This window comes from Indicator indicator, chromosome 1, assembly GCF_027791375.1.
Source record: "Indicator indicator isolate 239-I01 chromosome 1, UM_Iind_1.1, whole genome shotgun sequence".
Classification (NCBI taxonomy): domain Eukaryota; kingdom Metazoa; phylum Chordata; class Aves; order Piciformes; family Indicatoridae; genus Indicator; species Indicator indicator.
In genome coordinates this window covers 73,838,901-73,855,134 of record NC_072010.1, presented here as the reverse complement: position 1 = coordinate 73,855,134, position 16,234 = coordinate 73,838,901, and the positions used below count along the sequence as shown (strand labels likewise).

The window sequence follows — 16,234 nt, the reverse complement described above, 5'->3', positions numbered from 1 at the left end:
ATATTAAGAATATTTTTTAACTGTTCCTTTTGTATATTTAACACAAACTATGAATACAAAGAAGTCATTTTCAGACTGATATAAAAGACTAAGAATCAGGGTTCGTTGCAAGGAGCTATTGACATATTTCTCCTTCTTGTTCCTATGTGAAATTAAATAAAATTAAGGACTTTCAATATTGCCAATTGCTACAGAATTTAAGCTCCTCCAAATAAATTATACCTTTATATACCATAGTCCTCTAGAGACTTAGCAAGCTCTGCCTGCTGTCTTGCCTATGAAAAGGCCTTGAAACCTTAATGATGCTGGGAGCACATTTTTTACTGACTCTTAACTTTGGTTTAAGTTAACTGGACTTTTATAGGATCCAGGATGTTTAAGCCAGGGCACATTAAATGCAGGCAAAGCCTTTTCATCTTTTAGTAGATTAAGGAGCTGAGAATTCAATGCTACTTTTTCCAGACCCTTTACTTTGACAGTGCAATGGAGGATTAATTTTTGCATTAAGTTCTATCACATCTTTGACAAAATCATCGTTTCCTATAAAGTCTCCAGCAATGATGTTAATACATTCTTTTTTTGGTCCTGGATACTGCTGCCTTATCCAGATTTTCAAGCATGGAAGACTCTTAAGTGTCATTTTCTTCAATGATCCAAATGGGTGGAGGAGTATATACCTTAAATTTTCAGTAACATTAATCCCCGCTACAAAGAATTTTTCTGAAACAAAATCAGAAAGTGACACTTTAAATATTCCTTTGAGAAGAACTGAAACTGCTCAGCATTGCATTAGCTCCAGATCTTGTTCCTTTGGAAATCACTGAAATACTAACTTCATACTCTTTACGTATGTTTAATATCTCTAAAACTGTTTCAGTAAACTGTCTTCCTTTGTTGTTACTACATGCTGTAGTAAAGTTACTGAACTAAGCTCCATTACCAACCCATTCCCGTTTAGCCTAAAAGTTCTTCACTAACTAGTCCTACTTTGCAGAGTATGTTTGTTTCTCTAAAGGTTACTTCCAGATGCTTAGCCTTCCTCCATGATGGATGGGAACATGGGATGCACCTACATGAGCTTTTTCCTTTGGCTGGGAAGTGTGCTTTGAAGCATTCTCCCCTTCATCACCTCTGTCATGCACATCACAGAGCTGCATCAGACATTGTGAACTGAATTTCTTTCATCTTAGATTACACCAGCATGATTGTGCTGCTGAGGCAACTACAGCCTTCAAGCATCATTCTTGTAGGTTATTTTTTTTCCACAAGGCTAGCGTAAGAAAGACATAGACCTTCTCTGCTGAGTCCAGAAGGGCCATGAAGATGATCAGAGGGCTGTAGCACCTCTCTATGAAGACAGGCTTGAGAGAGCTGGCTTGTTCAGCCCAGATAAGAGAAGGCCTCAGGGAGAACTTACAAAAGCCTTCCAGTGCCTGGAAGAGGCTTACATGAAATACGGAAAGGGTCTCAGAGAATGTAGTGCTAGGACAAGAGGTAACACTTTCAGACTGAAAGGGAAGACATGGATAAGATATTAAGAAGAAATTGTTCAACACAAGGGTGATGAGACACTAGAACAAGTTACCCAGATGGATGGGTGGATGCCCCCTCCCTGGAATTGTTCAAGGCCAGGCTGGATGGGGCTTTGAGCAACTTGGTCTAATGGAAGGTCCCCCTGCTAAGGGGATTGGAGCCAGATGTATCTTTTAAGGTCCCTTCCAACCCAAACCCTTCTATAATGCACTTCCCTCATCATCTGTGCTGAAGCAGCAAGCACTGGACTGAGGAAGCAGTCTGCTATGCAAAAGATGGGGCACAGCAATGCCAGTGAACTGGTCTGTGCTTGAAGGCTTCTTTTCCATGGGATTACACAAATGAAGTAGCTGCCATTATTTTTCTAGTCTGTGCATCTACACACAAAGATGTGTATTTCACTGCAAAAAAGGAATGTTGCACTTGCCCATAGGTGGGCAGAGGACTTGGCAACATGGCCACGTCACATGTATGAAGTGGTTCTATCCCATAACGCTACAGTTGTCCAACTTCCTATCTGTTTTGAATTGCTGTACATGCCCTTTGTTTCCTCCAAGTGACTCCCTGTGCCTACCTGGACGGCCCCTCCGCTTCATGCGCTCCAGATACTGGATAAGAGCACGAGTGGCAGTTTTGTTTCCCCACCAGTATGGGATCGCAGGCCACAGCTCACGGTGCTTCTCCACTTCCATGTCCTCTTCGTACGAGACTATAACCTGATGGCCACGCTGCCACATGGTCCGCAGAGTTGGCACCACCTGAAAGACAGTATGTCCAGGTTAAAGTCAACACCACAGCATTCCTGAAGTTCAAATACCAGCATGTGGCATCACCCTGGTAGAGAGGCACAGATTCATTTCAAACAAAGCTCTTAAGCATACAGCCCAGCAGGTAGTTGGCTGGATTACAAGCTGAAGGGGCTACCGGGAGTCTGGGAGCTTCAGCAGATTCCTCCTTCAACTATGGCAAAATATGTAACTCAAATTCTTACACCTGTATAACAAGAAAATATCCCTATGTGAGCCCTCATACACATACCACTGCTGAAAATTTGCTGGGAAAAGACAACACAAGTCATTTGGTGAGAGGAGATAGAAGGAGGCAAAGCCAACTCTAGGAATACAGCCACAGAGAAAGAAGAATAATTTTGGCAAATGCTCTACATTGATGGCTACAGTGACAAATTTGGATTTAAAAAAAAAAAAAACGCTTAGGACTTGGTGAGACTAAATGTAAGTCTTCAAGAGATATGTGTCCTGAAACCCCAAAACATGCCCTAGCACAGACAATGGACTAAGCACCTGCAATTGTGCAAACCTGGACACTTCCTGGTCCAGATAAACATGTACCACATGTAATTAACAAAGCTGTGAACTGTAGGTGCCCCTGGCCATGTTTGGATATGCCCCATCCTATACAGGTCCAGTTATCAGGGTCCTGCGTTACCAAAGGGCATTAATTGTCTTGGGACAGTATTGAAACCAGCCAAGAAGTCAGGCAACTTGCCTTGTTCTCACCCAGACAGCAACAAGAGCCAAATGCTGCCCCAAGTAGAAGCTGAAGGGCTTGCACTAACAGGCAACAACTACGCCCAGGCCTTACACCTGGACCAAGGCAGAAAGGGGAAAAGCTCCAAGAGAATTGAATCTCAAAGGGGCTACAGCCCAGCAATGAAGCACACAAGAGAGAGGCTCCCCTAGCCCTCTCCAAGCCAAGGACTGCTTAAATTATAGCCATAGCATCTGGGAAGATACCAGACAGAGGAGTAATACCCACAACTGAATAGAACCTGTAAATATACTGTGTAAATAAGTTACCATGGTGTTTGAAGATACCACCTCCCAAGATATTAAATTATAAAATATATAAAAATAGACATTTCATTACAATATGTTAATTCTGATTTCTCTAAGTGGAAAGTTTCTGAAACTGGGATGCTCCAGGCATTTTGAATTGAGAGAGGAATACTTGAGTCAGAAACCTTCTCAGGCTGAAACAGGTCTGTTACATGTAACTGCTTCAATATGAAATTATATTTTCCAGTCCTCAGAAGCTACTATTGGAGAAAATCGAGGTTCTCTGACAAGTTTTACTTGCAAAATTCGTCTCCATCTCTGGAGGCATTCAAAACCTGCCTGCATGGTTCCTGTGTGATTCTATTCTAGCAGATGATCTTCAGAGGTCCCTTCCATCCCCTGCCATTCTGTGATTCTGTGAAAACCAACGTTTTTAACAGGTATTGGGGTTTTTAAGAATGTTGTCATTAAAAGCTGTGTCTGATCCTTGTTTTAAGGAAATAGTGGCTTTTTGATGTTTCAATTAAAACTTATTAATTAAAAGCCAAAGGCGGTTGAAAAATGTTTCATATAAATCTTTGAAGAGAGCCAGGGGTTGAATGAACACGGGAATCCCTCTTACTTCATCCAAGAAAGAGAGTGCAAGCCACAATTAGGTCAGCAAATAACTGCAAAATTAAGACACAAGCTACTCAGACTACAAAAATCTGTACATGACAGCAGCCTTTGTTTTACTCCAGCTGCCTTCAAAAGCTGGAACCTCTTAAAAAAAAAACCACCAAAAAAACAGCTATCAGACATATGTACATGAGCACAGGTGCTTATTTTGCAAACAAAGCAGAAATTAAACTAGATGTCTAACAAGGGATTTTTTAAACCCTAGTAATCCAGATCAAAGCAAGACACCTTGAATAGTTAAAGCAATTAAAATTTTAAACACAATGTAATGTTGTCACGCTGTGGCCTGTGCCAGTACTACATACTCTACTTAGCAGCTGCTTCATAAACCCTTTGATGATTACTTTTGTATGACAACAGAGTTGCAGTCTTGAAATAAAGTAGGCAACAGATTATTTTAGAATAACTGAGCAAGTACTTGGTTATTTGATACAAATCTTAGTTTGTAATACTGAACAGCCCCACAACTACCTAACCCGAACTTCCAAAGACAGTGAGATCCATTGTGCTGGTCACAGGCCCCATAGAAATAAAGTCTTCCAGGCTGTGCAAAGTACTTGGCTTCTCTTTTCTCCAGTGCCCACCCTTCCTCAGTCCCCCTGGACGCAACTCGGAAACAATTTCTTCAGTCAGGTGATCTCAAACCATTTGTGATGGTTTGAAACTGTCTTTTTAATTTTTCCTTGCAAAATTCAGAACAGAGAAAGTGAAAGAGTGTAAATAAGTCACTACTGGGTGTAAGAAAGCAAAATAACGATTGTCCTAAACACTTCCATTGGATAGATAGAAATGTTTAAGAACTATTACCCAAAACAAAGTAGGCATTCGGCACATTCTGCGTTCTGCAGTGGGGGCAGTTGCTGGGCTGTCTGGCTGCTGTTTCTTCTTCTCTTCTGGCTGAAGATAACACACTGACCTTGGCAGCTAAGTTAACAACTTTCTGCTTAACTAACTCTGCTTCTCTGTCCAGGGGGGTCTGGGGGGGAAGCTCCTGGGAGAGAGAGGCCCCTTTGGGAGGATACCCTTGGGGGGAAGCAAAGGGAGATCGGTTGTGCTTTTCTGTTGATTGTATATATTTGTGAATGTTGTGAATTTTGTATATTTGTACATATTCATTGCATTTCATTGTAGATTTTAGACTCTGCTTGTAAATACAGCTTTTCATTTGCTTCCAGACTGAGCTAGCCTGGTTATTGTTGGGGGGGGGGGAATTTCAGCTCACACCGACACACCATTCATTCATCATCTTCATTCAGTAAACTTACCAGCAACAGCTTGCCCATTTTGCAATTAGTAACCTCTTTCTTTTTAAGATCTGGCCCTGTGTCTGAAAGCAAATCTTACCATCTTCCCCAGTATTGCTCTGCTCATCCACAATTTACAAACACAAGTTACTTGGGGAAACAACAAAACAGTATCACTCAGGTCTCCAGTTATTCATCTGAGGCCTGAATATTCAGAATCCCCTCATTTTGCTGAGAATTGTTCTATTTTAACTCTGCTGTGCAAAATGCTTTGAAATGGTAATAGTCACCGTTACTGATACACCAGCTTCAAAGGCTGCAGTCAAATCCCAAACAGGGTCATCATTATCCTGTACCTGCCACATCTCCAGAGAAAATACTCTGTTCCTCTGATCCTTTGAAATGTTAATTGTTTAACCACTTAAAGCTCCCACACCTTGTTAAAAATAAAAAAAAAATTTAAAAAAAGGAAGCTAAAAAATCTCAGCTTCTACAATGTAGCAATCAAATAATTTCCAATTCTTTAAACTAAGGCTTTTCTAGAAGTTTGGTTGACTGAAAACACATTAGGCTGGTTGGAAGGTCAGCTCCAGCTAATCATGTCCAGGAAAGAAGGAAAGAAAGTCAATGCCAGCAGAAATGTACTGAGGCCAGAGATGCTAATAAGAAGGACCTCAACAGGACAGAGACATCAGGTGAGAGTAACCTCATGAAGCTCAACAAAGGCAAAACCCTGCACCTGAATGGATGCACTCAATGAAACAAGACAATCTTGGGGCAGATGGCTAGCAACCTGCTTTGCAGACAATGACCTGGAGGCCATTGGGGACATCAAGCTAAACAGGAGCGAGTGTGCCCCCTGGCAAAGGTCAACTGCAAATTGGGCTGTATGAGTAAAGGCACATAGAGTATGTCAAGAGAACAGGTTCTTTCCTTCTCTACTCCACAATTGTGGGACTGCATCTCAAGTACTGTCTCCAGCTGAGGCTTTCCCAGTACAAAAAGTCACAGACATTTTGCAGCATGCAGCTAGAGACTGAAGAATGACACACAAAGACAGGCTGAGAGAGCTGTGTCTGTTCAGTGTGAAGAAGAGAAGACTATGGACAGGTCTTATGACTATCTGCAAATACCTAACGGAAGATATAGAGAAGACTCCCTAGACTTACATAGCAAAAGGATGAAAGTATTAGACAAGTTAGAGCAAGAGAGATTCTGATCAGATAGGTAAGAAAAAACCACATTTACTATGAATGTGGTCAAATGTTGGACTAGGCTGTACAGAAAGGTTGTGGAATCTCCATCCTTGAAGACAGCCAAGAATGGATGGCACAGCCCACCGTAACTTTGAAATTGGTCCTGCTTTTCATGGTGGAGTTGGACGAGATTGATATAAAAAATACATTTATAATTATTGCTGTGAATGGGGGAAAAAATGATCTTTTAGGTTTTATAAACATAGTATGAACTGTATTTCTAACAGACCTCTACCTACTTTTCTTAAAAACGAACAAAAAACCCAAGGAAAAGAAAATTAAAAAACCCCAACAACAACAAAACCAATGCAACAAACTAACAAAAGAAAACAAGACTCAAAAAGGGCAGTAGATGACAGTTGTCCCCCTGCTATTTTCCCACAACTTTAAAGAGATGACAGTCAAATTTAATTTCTTCCTCCACGCTGTGGGATGTCAGCTTGCTTTATGTCCTCAAATTTATTAGGTAGAGATCTATCTCTGATGCAGCAAATGGTACTCTTCCTAGGTTAAAAATACAGTGAAAGGAGAATGTATCTAAAATTTTGGAATCAAGTATCTTACCATAGTATATCATTCCTAAAATGAAGGGGAAAAAAGGGATCCCATACTTACATTTCTGGGACATAGTTTACAGTGGAAAATCTCTTTTATACGGGCAATAAGATGACGATGAAGTCTCCTGGTTAATCCATCAAAATTCCTGCAGGCTAAGATGATAACTTCCTGTGGATGAGTTTCCAACCACTTTAGCACTTCCCACAGAACGTCCTACAAGAGAGAGAGATGTCATCTTAGAAAAATCATCTATGCTGTGCAGAGGAAAGGCCACAAAACCAAGAGTATTGATGGTGAGGTAGACTCACAATCACAATAATGAAAATCAGCGTAGGTTTCTGCAGGATGGCCATCTGACTGCCCACAAACTGGTGCAGAGAGATGCACCACAGGAAAACCTACTGTCTGCACATCTGTGTGGATTTCCTTTGGATGTGGTCCTAACCACTACCCTTAACAGCTTTGTATTCTGATAATACCCATGAATCTCCTACTGCCCAGCACTCAACCTGTCTCCCCAAGATTCTTTAAGGATGAACAACATATTAATGGCAAACTCAAAACCAGGGAAAAGTTCTATGCTTGTTTAAACATAACAGGACACATTTTCCTGCTTTGTTATGGGCAATGACAACTTGTTGAAGACCCCATATAATAAGAAGGGTAGCCAGGCACTACATCTGTTTACATGAGTATGCCAGTTACCATGAAATCTCAACATGTGAAGGGTTCAGAGTCATGAACATGAAACTGAAGTTTAGCCAGGTAGTCTACAGATAAAAAGGTGCATTAGCTGGCTATGCATTGCAGCATGGGTCTCAGCAAACAGATGTAAACTACTCCACAGTGACAACGCACATGCAAAGAACAACTCAGAGTAGTTTCTTCAGAGCACGTGACAGTATTTTGATCATGGGATCCAGATTTCAGTTTGTCTTTCAATTAAATACTTTTCCCTTAAACAAATAACCAGTGTTTCTATGATTTTATTATGCTTTTAATACCTTCTTCTCTTTAATAACTTCTCTCTTTATGGAGGAAATGGGATTGCCCTGGGTAGCATCCTGGACAACATAAGATAAACCCTTGAAACATCACGCACTTGGTAGGGACTAGGCAGCAGAGAACTAATTTCCAGCTTTGCTGAGTTTTTCCAGTTTGAAGTCTTCACATTAGGAAAACAAATAAACTACTCAGAAAACCTTGGGCCAGCATTTTCTGGTTATGATGGGTCTTAAATAAAAGAAACAGCACTGGTTTTGTAGTCATCCCAAAGGTATGGACAATACCTGTACAGTAACAGTTGTGTAAACCATATGCACAAAGTACAAATTCAGAGATGGATCGTTAGCCTTGTGAGCAATCCTGAAATCCAGATATCTAGCTCCGGCCTCAAGTTGCTCTGTCACAGTCAGTACCTGAACGGTGAAACAGAAGACAAAGGTCCTGAGAGCTTAGAAGAGAGTTGCTTCTGTTTAGAAAGCTGAAAAAAGTGCACAAAGTTAGCCCTATGACATCCTTCACAGGTCTTTCATCTTTAAAACAACACTATGTAGCACCAACTCACAACTTGGAAGCATTTTACTCTCCAACAAGAGAGATCCCAATTTTCCTGCAGCATATACTACAGGTTAGATTAGTTTCAGACCTCTGCCTTTGTTGTGTTCTGGAAGTTAAAGATCCATTAACCTGTGCATAAATACACAATAGTCTTCACAAGACTATTCATATGAAGAAAAAAATTGCAGGATCAGCACCTTAGAAACACTGTATTTATTTTATTAGATCAAAGATTTTACCATGCTTGTCTCTGTGGAGCTCACTCATCCTCAACAGAAGGAAAAACAAAAATAGAAAAAAAGTACTGATTATTGTTCTTTTTCAAGATAAAGTCTCTTAAAAAAAAAAGTTTGAATTAACTGCATCCAGTTCTGGTTCCCCCAGCAAAAGAGGGACATTGAACTGCTGAAGTGGGTCTAGAGAAAGGCCATGAAGATGGTCAAAGGGCTGGAGCACCTCCCTCACAGGGACAGGCTGTGAGAGCTGGGGCTGTTCAGCCTGCAGACAAGAAGGCTCTGGGGAGACCTTTTAGCAGCCTTCCTGAAAGGGGCCTACAAGAAAGCCAGGAAGGGACTTTTTACAAGGGCTTGCAGTGATAGGATGAGAAGGATTGGATTGAAGCTTGAGGAAGGTAGATTTAGACTGGATATTAGAAAGAAATTCTTTAAGAGCAGTGAGGTACTAGAACAGGTTGCTCAAGAAGGTCCTGGAAGCCCCCTCCCTGGAGGTGTTCATGGCCAGGTTGGATGAGGCCTTGAGCAACTCGGTCCAGTGGAAGGTGTCCCTGCCCATGGCAGCAGGGTTGGAACCAGATGGATCTTTAAGGTTCCTTCCAACCCAAATCATTCTATGAATACAGGAACCTGCAGAAGCCCTATAAAACAGGCATCCTCTTCTATTTCTGCTTTCCTCAGACCTCTTCTACTGGATTTGAGGACTGCATGGAACAGGTGATAAAACTGAGTTTAAAAGACAAAAATTCACAAATGATACGTCTCATACACATCAAGGCTCTCCTTGCATAAGAAAATATAATCAATCAAATGTTTAAACAGTAAATTGTCTCAATTCAACCTTCTATGGACAATGCTTAGGTTTCAGAAAGCACACAGTGTCCCAATTTGGGCCAGAAAGGATTCAGTAAAAGCCAGATCAATACACAAGGCATTCCATCTGAATAACCACATTAATAGCTTTAGGGCCAAGACTGAGCCTAAGACACATGACAGGATGCTCACCCTGCCTAGCTTCAACCACCTAACTTTCTGTTCTTAGGCTGGGAATTTAATCTCCTCAGGCTGTGCCTAAGCTGCAGGGTTGCAGAGCAGCCTAGCCCTGCATGCCCTGGGGTGCAGGTAATGCAGTGGCTCAGGGCAACAGCTCCCTCTGTGCCTGCTCCGTCTCCACCAGGCTGGAGCAGTTGAAGGAGTGCGCTGTGCCCACCTTCACTTGGAGCATGCTGGAGATAGGAATGTATGGCTGTAGGTCACATATATGTAACCTTTATGGCCAGAAAGAGCACCAGATGATATAACTGTTTCGAACTTCCCTTGGGATGAATTAATTTCTTTCTGTTGACTGCATGGGAAAACTGGACAAATTAGACCCTCTAATTAGTCACCTGGGTTTGGATACTGAATCAGAGTGTGAACAGGGCAAAATGTAAGAGGAAGCCTTGGGGAGCGATGCTGCTCAGTTGTGCCATCCCACACCACACATCCAGGACATGAATGGAAGTTACATACCTGACGCTGGCCATTGCGCAAGAAAGATTTGGGCCTCTAAACTACACCCAAAATAGCCAGGGCTCAACCCAGCCATTGCCTCCTAGGTAGCAGGTCACAGAATCACAGAATGGTTTGGGTTAGGGACATCCAAAGGTCACCCAGCCCAACCCCCCTGCAGTGAGCAGGGATATCCTCCATTAGGTCAGCTTGCCCAGAGCTCCATTGAGCCTGACCTTGAATATCTTCAAGAATGAGGCCTCAACTGCCTCCCCAGGTAACCTGTTTCAGTGTTTCACTACCCTCATGGTGAAGAACTTCCACCCTAACATCTAACCTAAATCTACTCTTCTCTAATTTCAAACCCTTGCCTCTCATCCTATCACTACAGGCCTTTGTAAACAGGCCCTTTCCAGCCTTCTTGTAGGCTCCCTTCAGGTACTGGAAGGTCACTATTAGGTCTCCCTGAGGTCCAGACTCTTCTCCATAGAAGAGTCATCCCAGAACCCGTGGATCCTACCATCAGGAGGGCTTCTTGGTGTCTGTTTTGGGTACCAAAGGTGGAGTCACCTCCTCACAAAGATAACTTGATCACTGCAGAGGACTGCAACCATGCCTCTTTCCTATCAGTGCCAGGCCACTTCCCATTCAGCTTGCTAGGTTCAGACCAGAAAATCACTATAATGGTGTGATGTAGTGAGCTTGTTTGTCACCAGCAAAGGTCACCTCATTGGCCAGCAACCCACAAGTCAAAAGGTATCTTTATCTATCATTGGCTTCAGGAAAAAGCAGCTCAAGACAAGGCACTGTACTGCCTTTCCACATCAGTTCATCACTGCCATGACATATTCACTGTCTGAGACTCCAGTTTGCCAGGTCTGCTCAAATGCAATAAAAGAAGCCAAGGCATAAATATTACCATTTATCAATTATTCAGATTTAATTCCCTAATAATGAACAACAGAACAATGGTAAAAAGATTTTTGGAACCTCTTTGATGCCAGGAAAGTATGTTCTGTAGAAGCATACTTTAGAGGGGTATTTTATAAGGGTATGTGGTGACAGGACAAGGGGCAATGGTTTTAAACTAGAGCAGGATAGAATTAGAGTAGATGTTAGGAAGAAGTTCTTTACTGGGAGAGTGGTGAGACACTGGAACAGGCTGCCCAGAGAAGTTGAGGATACCTCATCCCTGGAGGTGTTTCAGACCAGGCTGAATGAGGCTTTGAGTAACCTGGTCTAGTAGGAGGTGTCCCAGCCCATGACAGGGGGTTGGAAAACGATCTTTAAGTCCCTTCCAACTCAAGCCATTCTATGATTCTATAAAATCTTTTGCTTAAGCTCATGATGCTCAATTTTGTCTTTAACACACTTTTGTGAAAAATAAAGAGATAAATAATAGCTTAATATTTAGACATTTAAAAATATTAACTAAACCTTACATGTGGGACTACATCTTCATTCCCTGTTATGGGGAAGAAAAAAATTTCCATTCAATAAGATTTTTGTCTCTGCTGATTGGTGAAATACACAGATAGGGAAAACAACTGATATCTCACACGACAGTGATCACCATTTTTACTTTCTGAACAAAGTGCAAGAGAAAGAAAAAAACTCTTCTAGTTATACTAATATTAAATGTTATTTATAATGTCAACAGAAAAAGAGATGTTGAGTTTCTAGTACCAAGAGATCAGCTTTTCTTTGTGTATCATCTCTGCCTTATCTACAGGCTTTTCCCCCTCAAAAGATGATTTGGTATGAATAGCACCTGTTTCACATCCTGGTGTGCTGGGTTTGGATGGGAAAGAGTTGATTTTCTTCACAGCAGCTGGTATGGGGCTGTGCTTTGGATCTATGCTGGAAACAGTATATTGGGCTGTTTTAGTGACTGCTGAGCAGTGACAGCACAGAGTCAAGGCCTTTTCTGCTTCTCACCCCACCCCACCACAGAGTAGGCTGGGGGTGCACAAGGAATTGGGAGAGGACACAGCTGGGATAGCTAACCTCAGCTGACCAAAGGGATATCCCATACCATATGACATAATGCTCAGCAAATACAGCCAGGGGAGACAGAAGGAAGGGGGTGACGTTCAGAGTAATGGTATTTTGTCTTCCTAAATAACCATTGTGTGATGGAGCCTTGCTTTCCTGGAGATGGCTGAACACCCACCTGCTGATGAATGGATGATATGGTGAATTAATTCCTTGTTTTGTTACGCTGCATGCACAGCTTTTGCTTTGCCTGTTAACATGCCTTTATCTCAGCCCACAAGTGTTCTCATTTTTACTCTTCTGATCCTCTCCCCATCCCACCTGGAGGGGAGAATGAGTGAGCAGCTGCATGGGATTTAGCTGGTTTTTGGGGTTAAACTGCAACACTCAAACACAGCAGCTCAAGAAAGTGCAGGTATCTGGGCAGCAGGCTATTCTTTTATTTCACACAGGACTGCGTGAATACTCTCAGCACTGCAACATAGGCTTCAACTTTGCCCAGGCATGATGGGAATGCTAGACAACAGTTACCTGTGTTGTAGACCACTTCATGATAATGGGGTGCACAATGCAGGGTATCCATTTGTTTAAAAACTTCACCAGCTTGGATTCATTGCCACTAACAGCAGAGTTTTTATCCAAGCAGTACGTCATAGTGTCATGACTCCCTGTAAATACAGAAAGAAATGTAGAGAAAGTGTCATTTCTGAACTATTCAAGGCCATGGAACATGGTTATATTGCATATGCACCACACCTGAAATGATACCCTGTTTCCAAATCACACACTTACATTGCCTGACAGTCTATGTAGTTATGGCATAAAGGTAGGATCCCCTAGAGGCGTTGCTTACCTGAGACTGATAAGCTTACTATGAAATCCTTATGTAGGAAAAGCATTGAGACTTTTCAATAAAGCAGTCTCCATTTAAGATACATATCATTGTTGTCTGCCTCAAATCACAATAAAGTGGTTTGTTTCAACCAGCATCTTCTGTTTAAATAATTATCTTCATGTGCAAATTCACTTTTTTCAGGGAATAAATAGCTGAAGGTTCATTTTATCTAGACTATGTCCTGTTTTCAGAGTTGTCCAAATGCAGGATTTCATACTCCCATCACATTATCTATGCACAGGAAAACAGGACTGGAAGAAGAAATTCATCTTCTTTACACTTCTGACTGGACTGACCCATAACTTGTAACTTTAGGTGTTTAAAATTTTAAATTGCTGGTGAAAATCTCTCTTGAACTAAACACTCTCATTCCCTAGAAAAACAACATAAGAGGTGGGAATTTGAAGATTTCAGAGGCAATTCTGAGCCCCAGCTTACATGTGATAGATTAACAAGCTCCAACTTTCATGGACTTCAAAAATTACCTCTTTCCAGCACAGGGAATTACAGAGTGGCAGGCTAGGCATCACAGCCAAGTACAGCCTGCCCAAATATTTGACTTCTTTGAAGTCTTAATAAATCTGACACACCTCTTTCCTCATGCTTAGGTGAAACTCTGATGCAACTCACAAGTTTTTCAGGACAGGCAACCAGTGATTTTCTATTCCATTTAGCTTTTTCTGTTCCGTTATTTCTTCTAATTGTACAAAGCATCAGTAAGAAAAGCTAACAACTCAGTGAAGTGACTTGCTGGGATCTTTACAGAGTATATGCAGGGAATATGTGTATATTTTGGGTTTTAAGCCTTCTCTCACTGGTCCTAGGAAATGCCTTCTTGAATGGCCAATTTTAGTACTGCCAATGGCAATATTTCTAGTAGACAAATAACAAGCACAAGATTGTATCTGAAATAAAGAAACTTCTTTGAAACTGTCAATAAGTTAACTGTCTCTTTCAACATTTTCACCTTTTAAAATCAGATTTCTGCCTGTTTTCCTTCTTTAAACACCCACACCGAGCTCACTGCAGATGGAAGATCGATAATGAGGGCATGCAATCAAAGAAGTTTGTCTTACAAGATGTAAAATTCAAACCATTGAATACCCATGGACCAAATCCAAGTCTGAAAGAAGTGAACTGGCTTCCATCGAAGGGTGTTGCATCTACTGATGCCAATCAGCAAACCGATAGTAACCTCTCATTTAAGAGTCTTCTCCTGGTGTCAGTGAGTTACAGTAACGAAATGAAGATGAGTATATCCATGACACATCAAACATGATGCAAAGATAGTGAGCTAGCACCAAACCAGGGAGCATCAGAGCTTGAAGCAACACCTCCCCAGCAGCTCTGTGCTGAACCTGGTGCAAACACAACACTAATTACTGAGACTTGCCTATGTCTCTTTGTCACACTTTCAGAATGCACTCTGTCACATTTCTTGCATGCCTTGTTGTCCTCTCTATCTGAGATAAGCTTCCACTTCCGAACTGGGTTTCCCCCAGTCATTGCTCCCTCTGAAAACCTGTCAGAGCTGTCTTGACCTGGTTGGTTTTGATCTGTTTTTGTTCTGAGCTAGACTAGTTTTGTAGGTCAGTTGGACAGCCACCAAGATCTTCCAACCTAATAGCCTAGGAATGCTCTGTAAAAGCCTTCCAGTGTTTGGCAAAATGGACTTGTCCTTGAGACCTTTTTGCATCTGTCCTCTATGCAAGCATATCCACAGGCACAACAAACACTCAGAAGGAACTGCTAACAAAACAGCAGAGAACACAAGTTAATCTTTACCGGGAAGAGCTAAGTTATAGAGGGGAGTATCCCAAAGCTTCTCTGGTAATTGTGACATCCACTGGCCATTTTCATGGCACACATCAATGGAGGTTTGCAAAGGGCCTTCCATTAGTGCCTGCTGTAGAAATTCACAGTGTGTTCTGGAAAAAAAACAAAACAAAACAAAACAAAACATTCCACATGCTGTGGTTGAATTTAGTTCTTTGCACCTGTGCAGAGCTAATGCTATAAAACTCTTCTCACAAGTAATTGCAACAAAGTGTTAAGAGCTTCTTGGCCACAACATACGCCACTTTTGATAACATTGTCTCCCAGCGCAATGCCAAAGCTGGGTTCCAGCTTCAGGCTTGTAAATTGACCAACTGAAAAGAAAAAACAGCCAAGACAAATATGTGCAGCTGGTTGTTATGGAGAAACAAGTACCTACATTGGCTATTGCAACATCATGAGAAGTAATCTACCTCCAGTGTGAAAAACCACCTGTTCCCTGACCCTTTGCAGCCCTGGGAGCATGACAGAGGAACCAATGGCAGGACCAGGACACGGACTGGGTCTGTGACCACCAGGTGACTTACCTTGGAACATCAATTCAGCTGCCACAACAACACTTCCATGAAAAGCCTTAACAAAGATGTCAGGACATTGGATTTTCAGGTCATGCTGGCTTCTGGGGTCACAGAGGAAAACTTGCATCCTCCTGTTACTCATTTTGAGAAGATCTCTTCATGTCCTTCTCATTCCTAGTGAGTACATGACCACAAGTACTTCAGTTTGGCCAGCCCTTCCTGAAAACTACTCTGGAACTGTTGTTCTTGGATACAAGCCTCTCTGGGGTCTTCTGAAAAATTTGCAGTGGTCATATAGGAATGCCAGTGGATGAAACCCAGCTCAGAAACCATGATCATCACCAGGGCCTACTAGAGTTATGCTGTTATTTTTCATTTTATGTTCTCCTGAATGATGCAGACCATGAAGATGAGCTCTCTATCTATGACTTTTTTTAATTTTCCTAGGATGTTTCTGAAGTTCAGGTGCTGGTTTTGAGATGAAAGCCTTCCTCCTCCTTACTGTTTTCAAGGCTTTAGGTATTTTTTCACAGCTGTGTACTGGGACACTTTCTTTTACATCAGTAATGTTACACCTTCCTTTTAATCCTTTTTTTAAAAAGTTGACACTGTGAATGATTACTTCTTGCCTGCCACAGCAA

General features: G+C 41.7%; 1 protein-coding gene across 1 annotated transcript; it reads right to left on the bottom strand.

Moving 5' to 3' along the window:
* Positions 1–427: 427 nt before the first annotated feature.
* PLCXD1 (phosphatidylinositol specific phospholipase C X domain containing 1) lies at positions 428–15,136 on the bottom strand. The gene is made up of 6 exons (XM_054383331.1): positions 15,025–15,136; positions 12,876–13,012; positions 8,355–8,483; positions 7,123–7,278; positions 2,108–2,291; positions 428–720 (listed from the first exon to the last, which is right to left on the bottom strand). Exons 1-6 carry the CDS (start codon positions 15,134–15,136, stop codon positions 428–430), a joined length of 1,011 nt encoding a protein of 336 aa, XP_054239306.1.
* Between the last annotated feature and the right edge of the window lie 1,098 nt (positions 15,137–16,234).

Coding starts and splice junctions, on each gene's coding strand:
- PLCXD1 (XM_054383331.1), bottom strand. CDS start 15,136: ATGGAAGGCCCTTTGCAAACCTCCATTGATGTGTGCCATGAAAATGGC. Junction 13,013..15,024: donor CTATAACTTAGCTCTTCCCG/GTAAAGATTAAC, acceptor CTGTATTTACAG/GGAGTCATGACACTATGACG. Junction 2,292..7,122: donor GTAAACTATGTCCCAGAAAT/GTAAGTATGGGA, acceptor ACTGTCTTTCAG/GTGGTGCCAACTCTGCGGAC.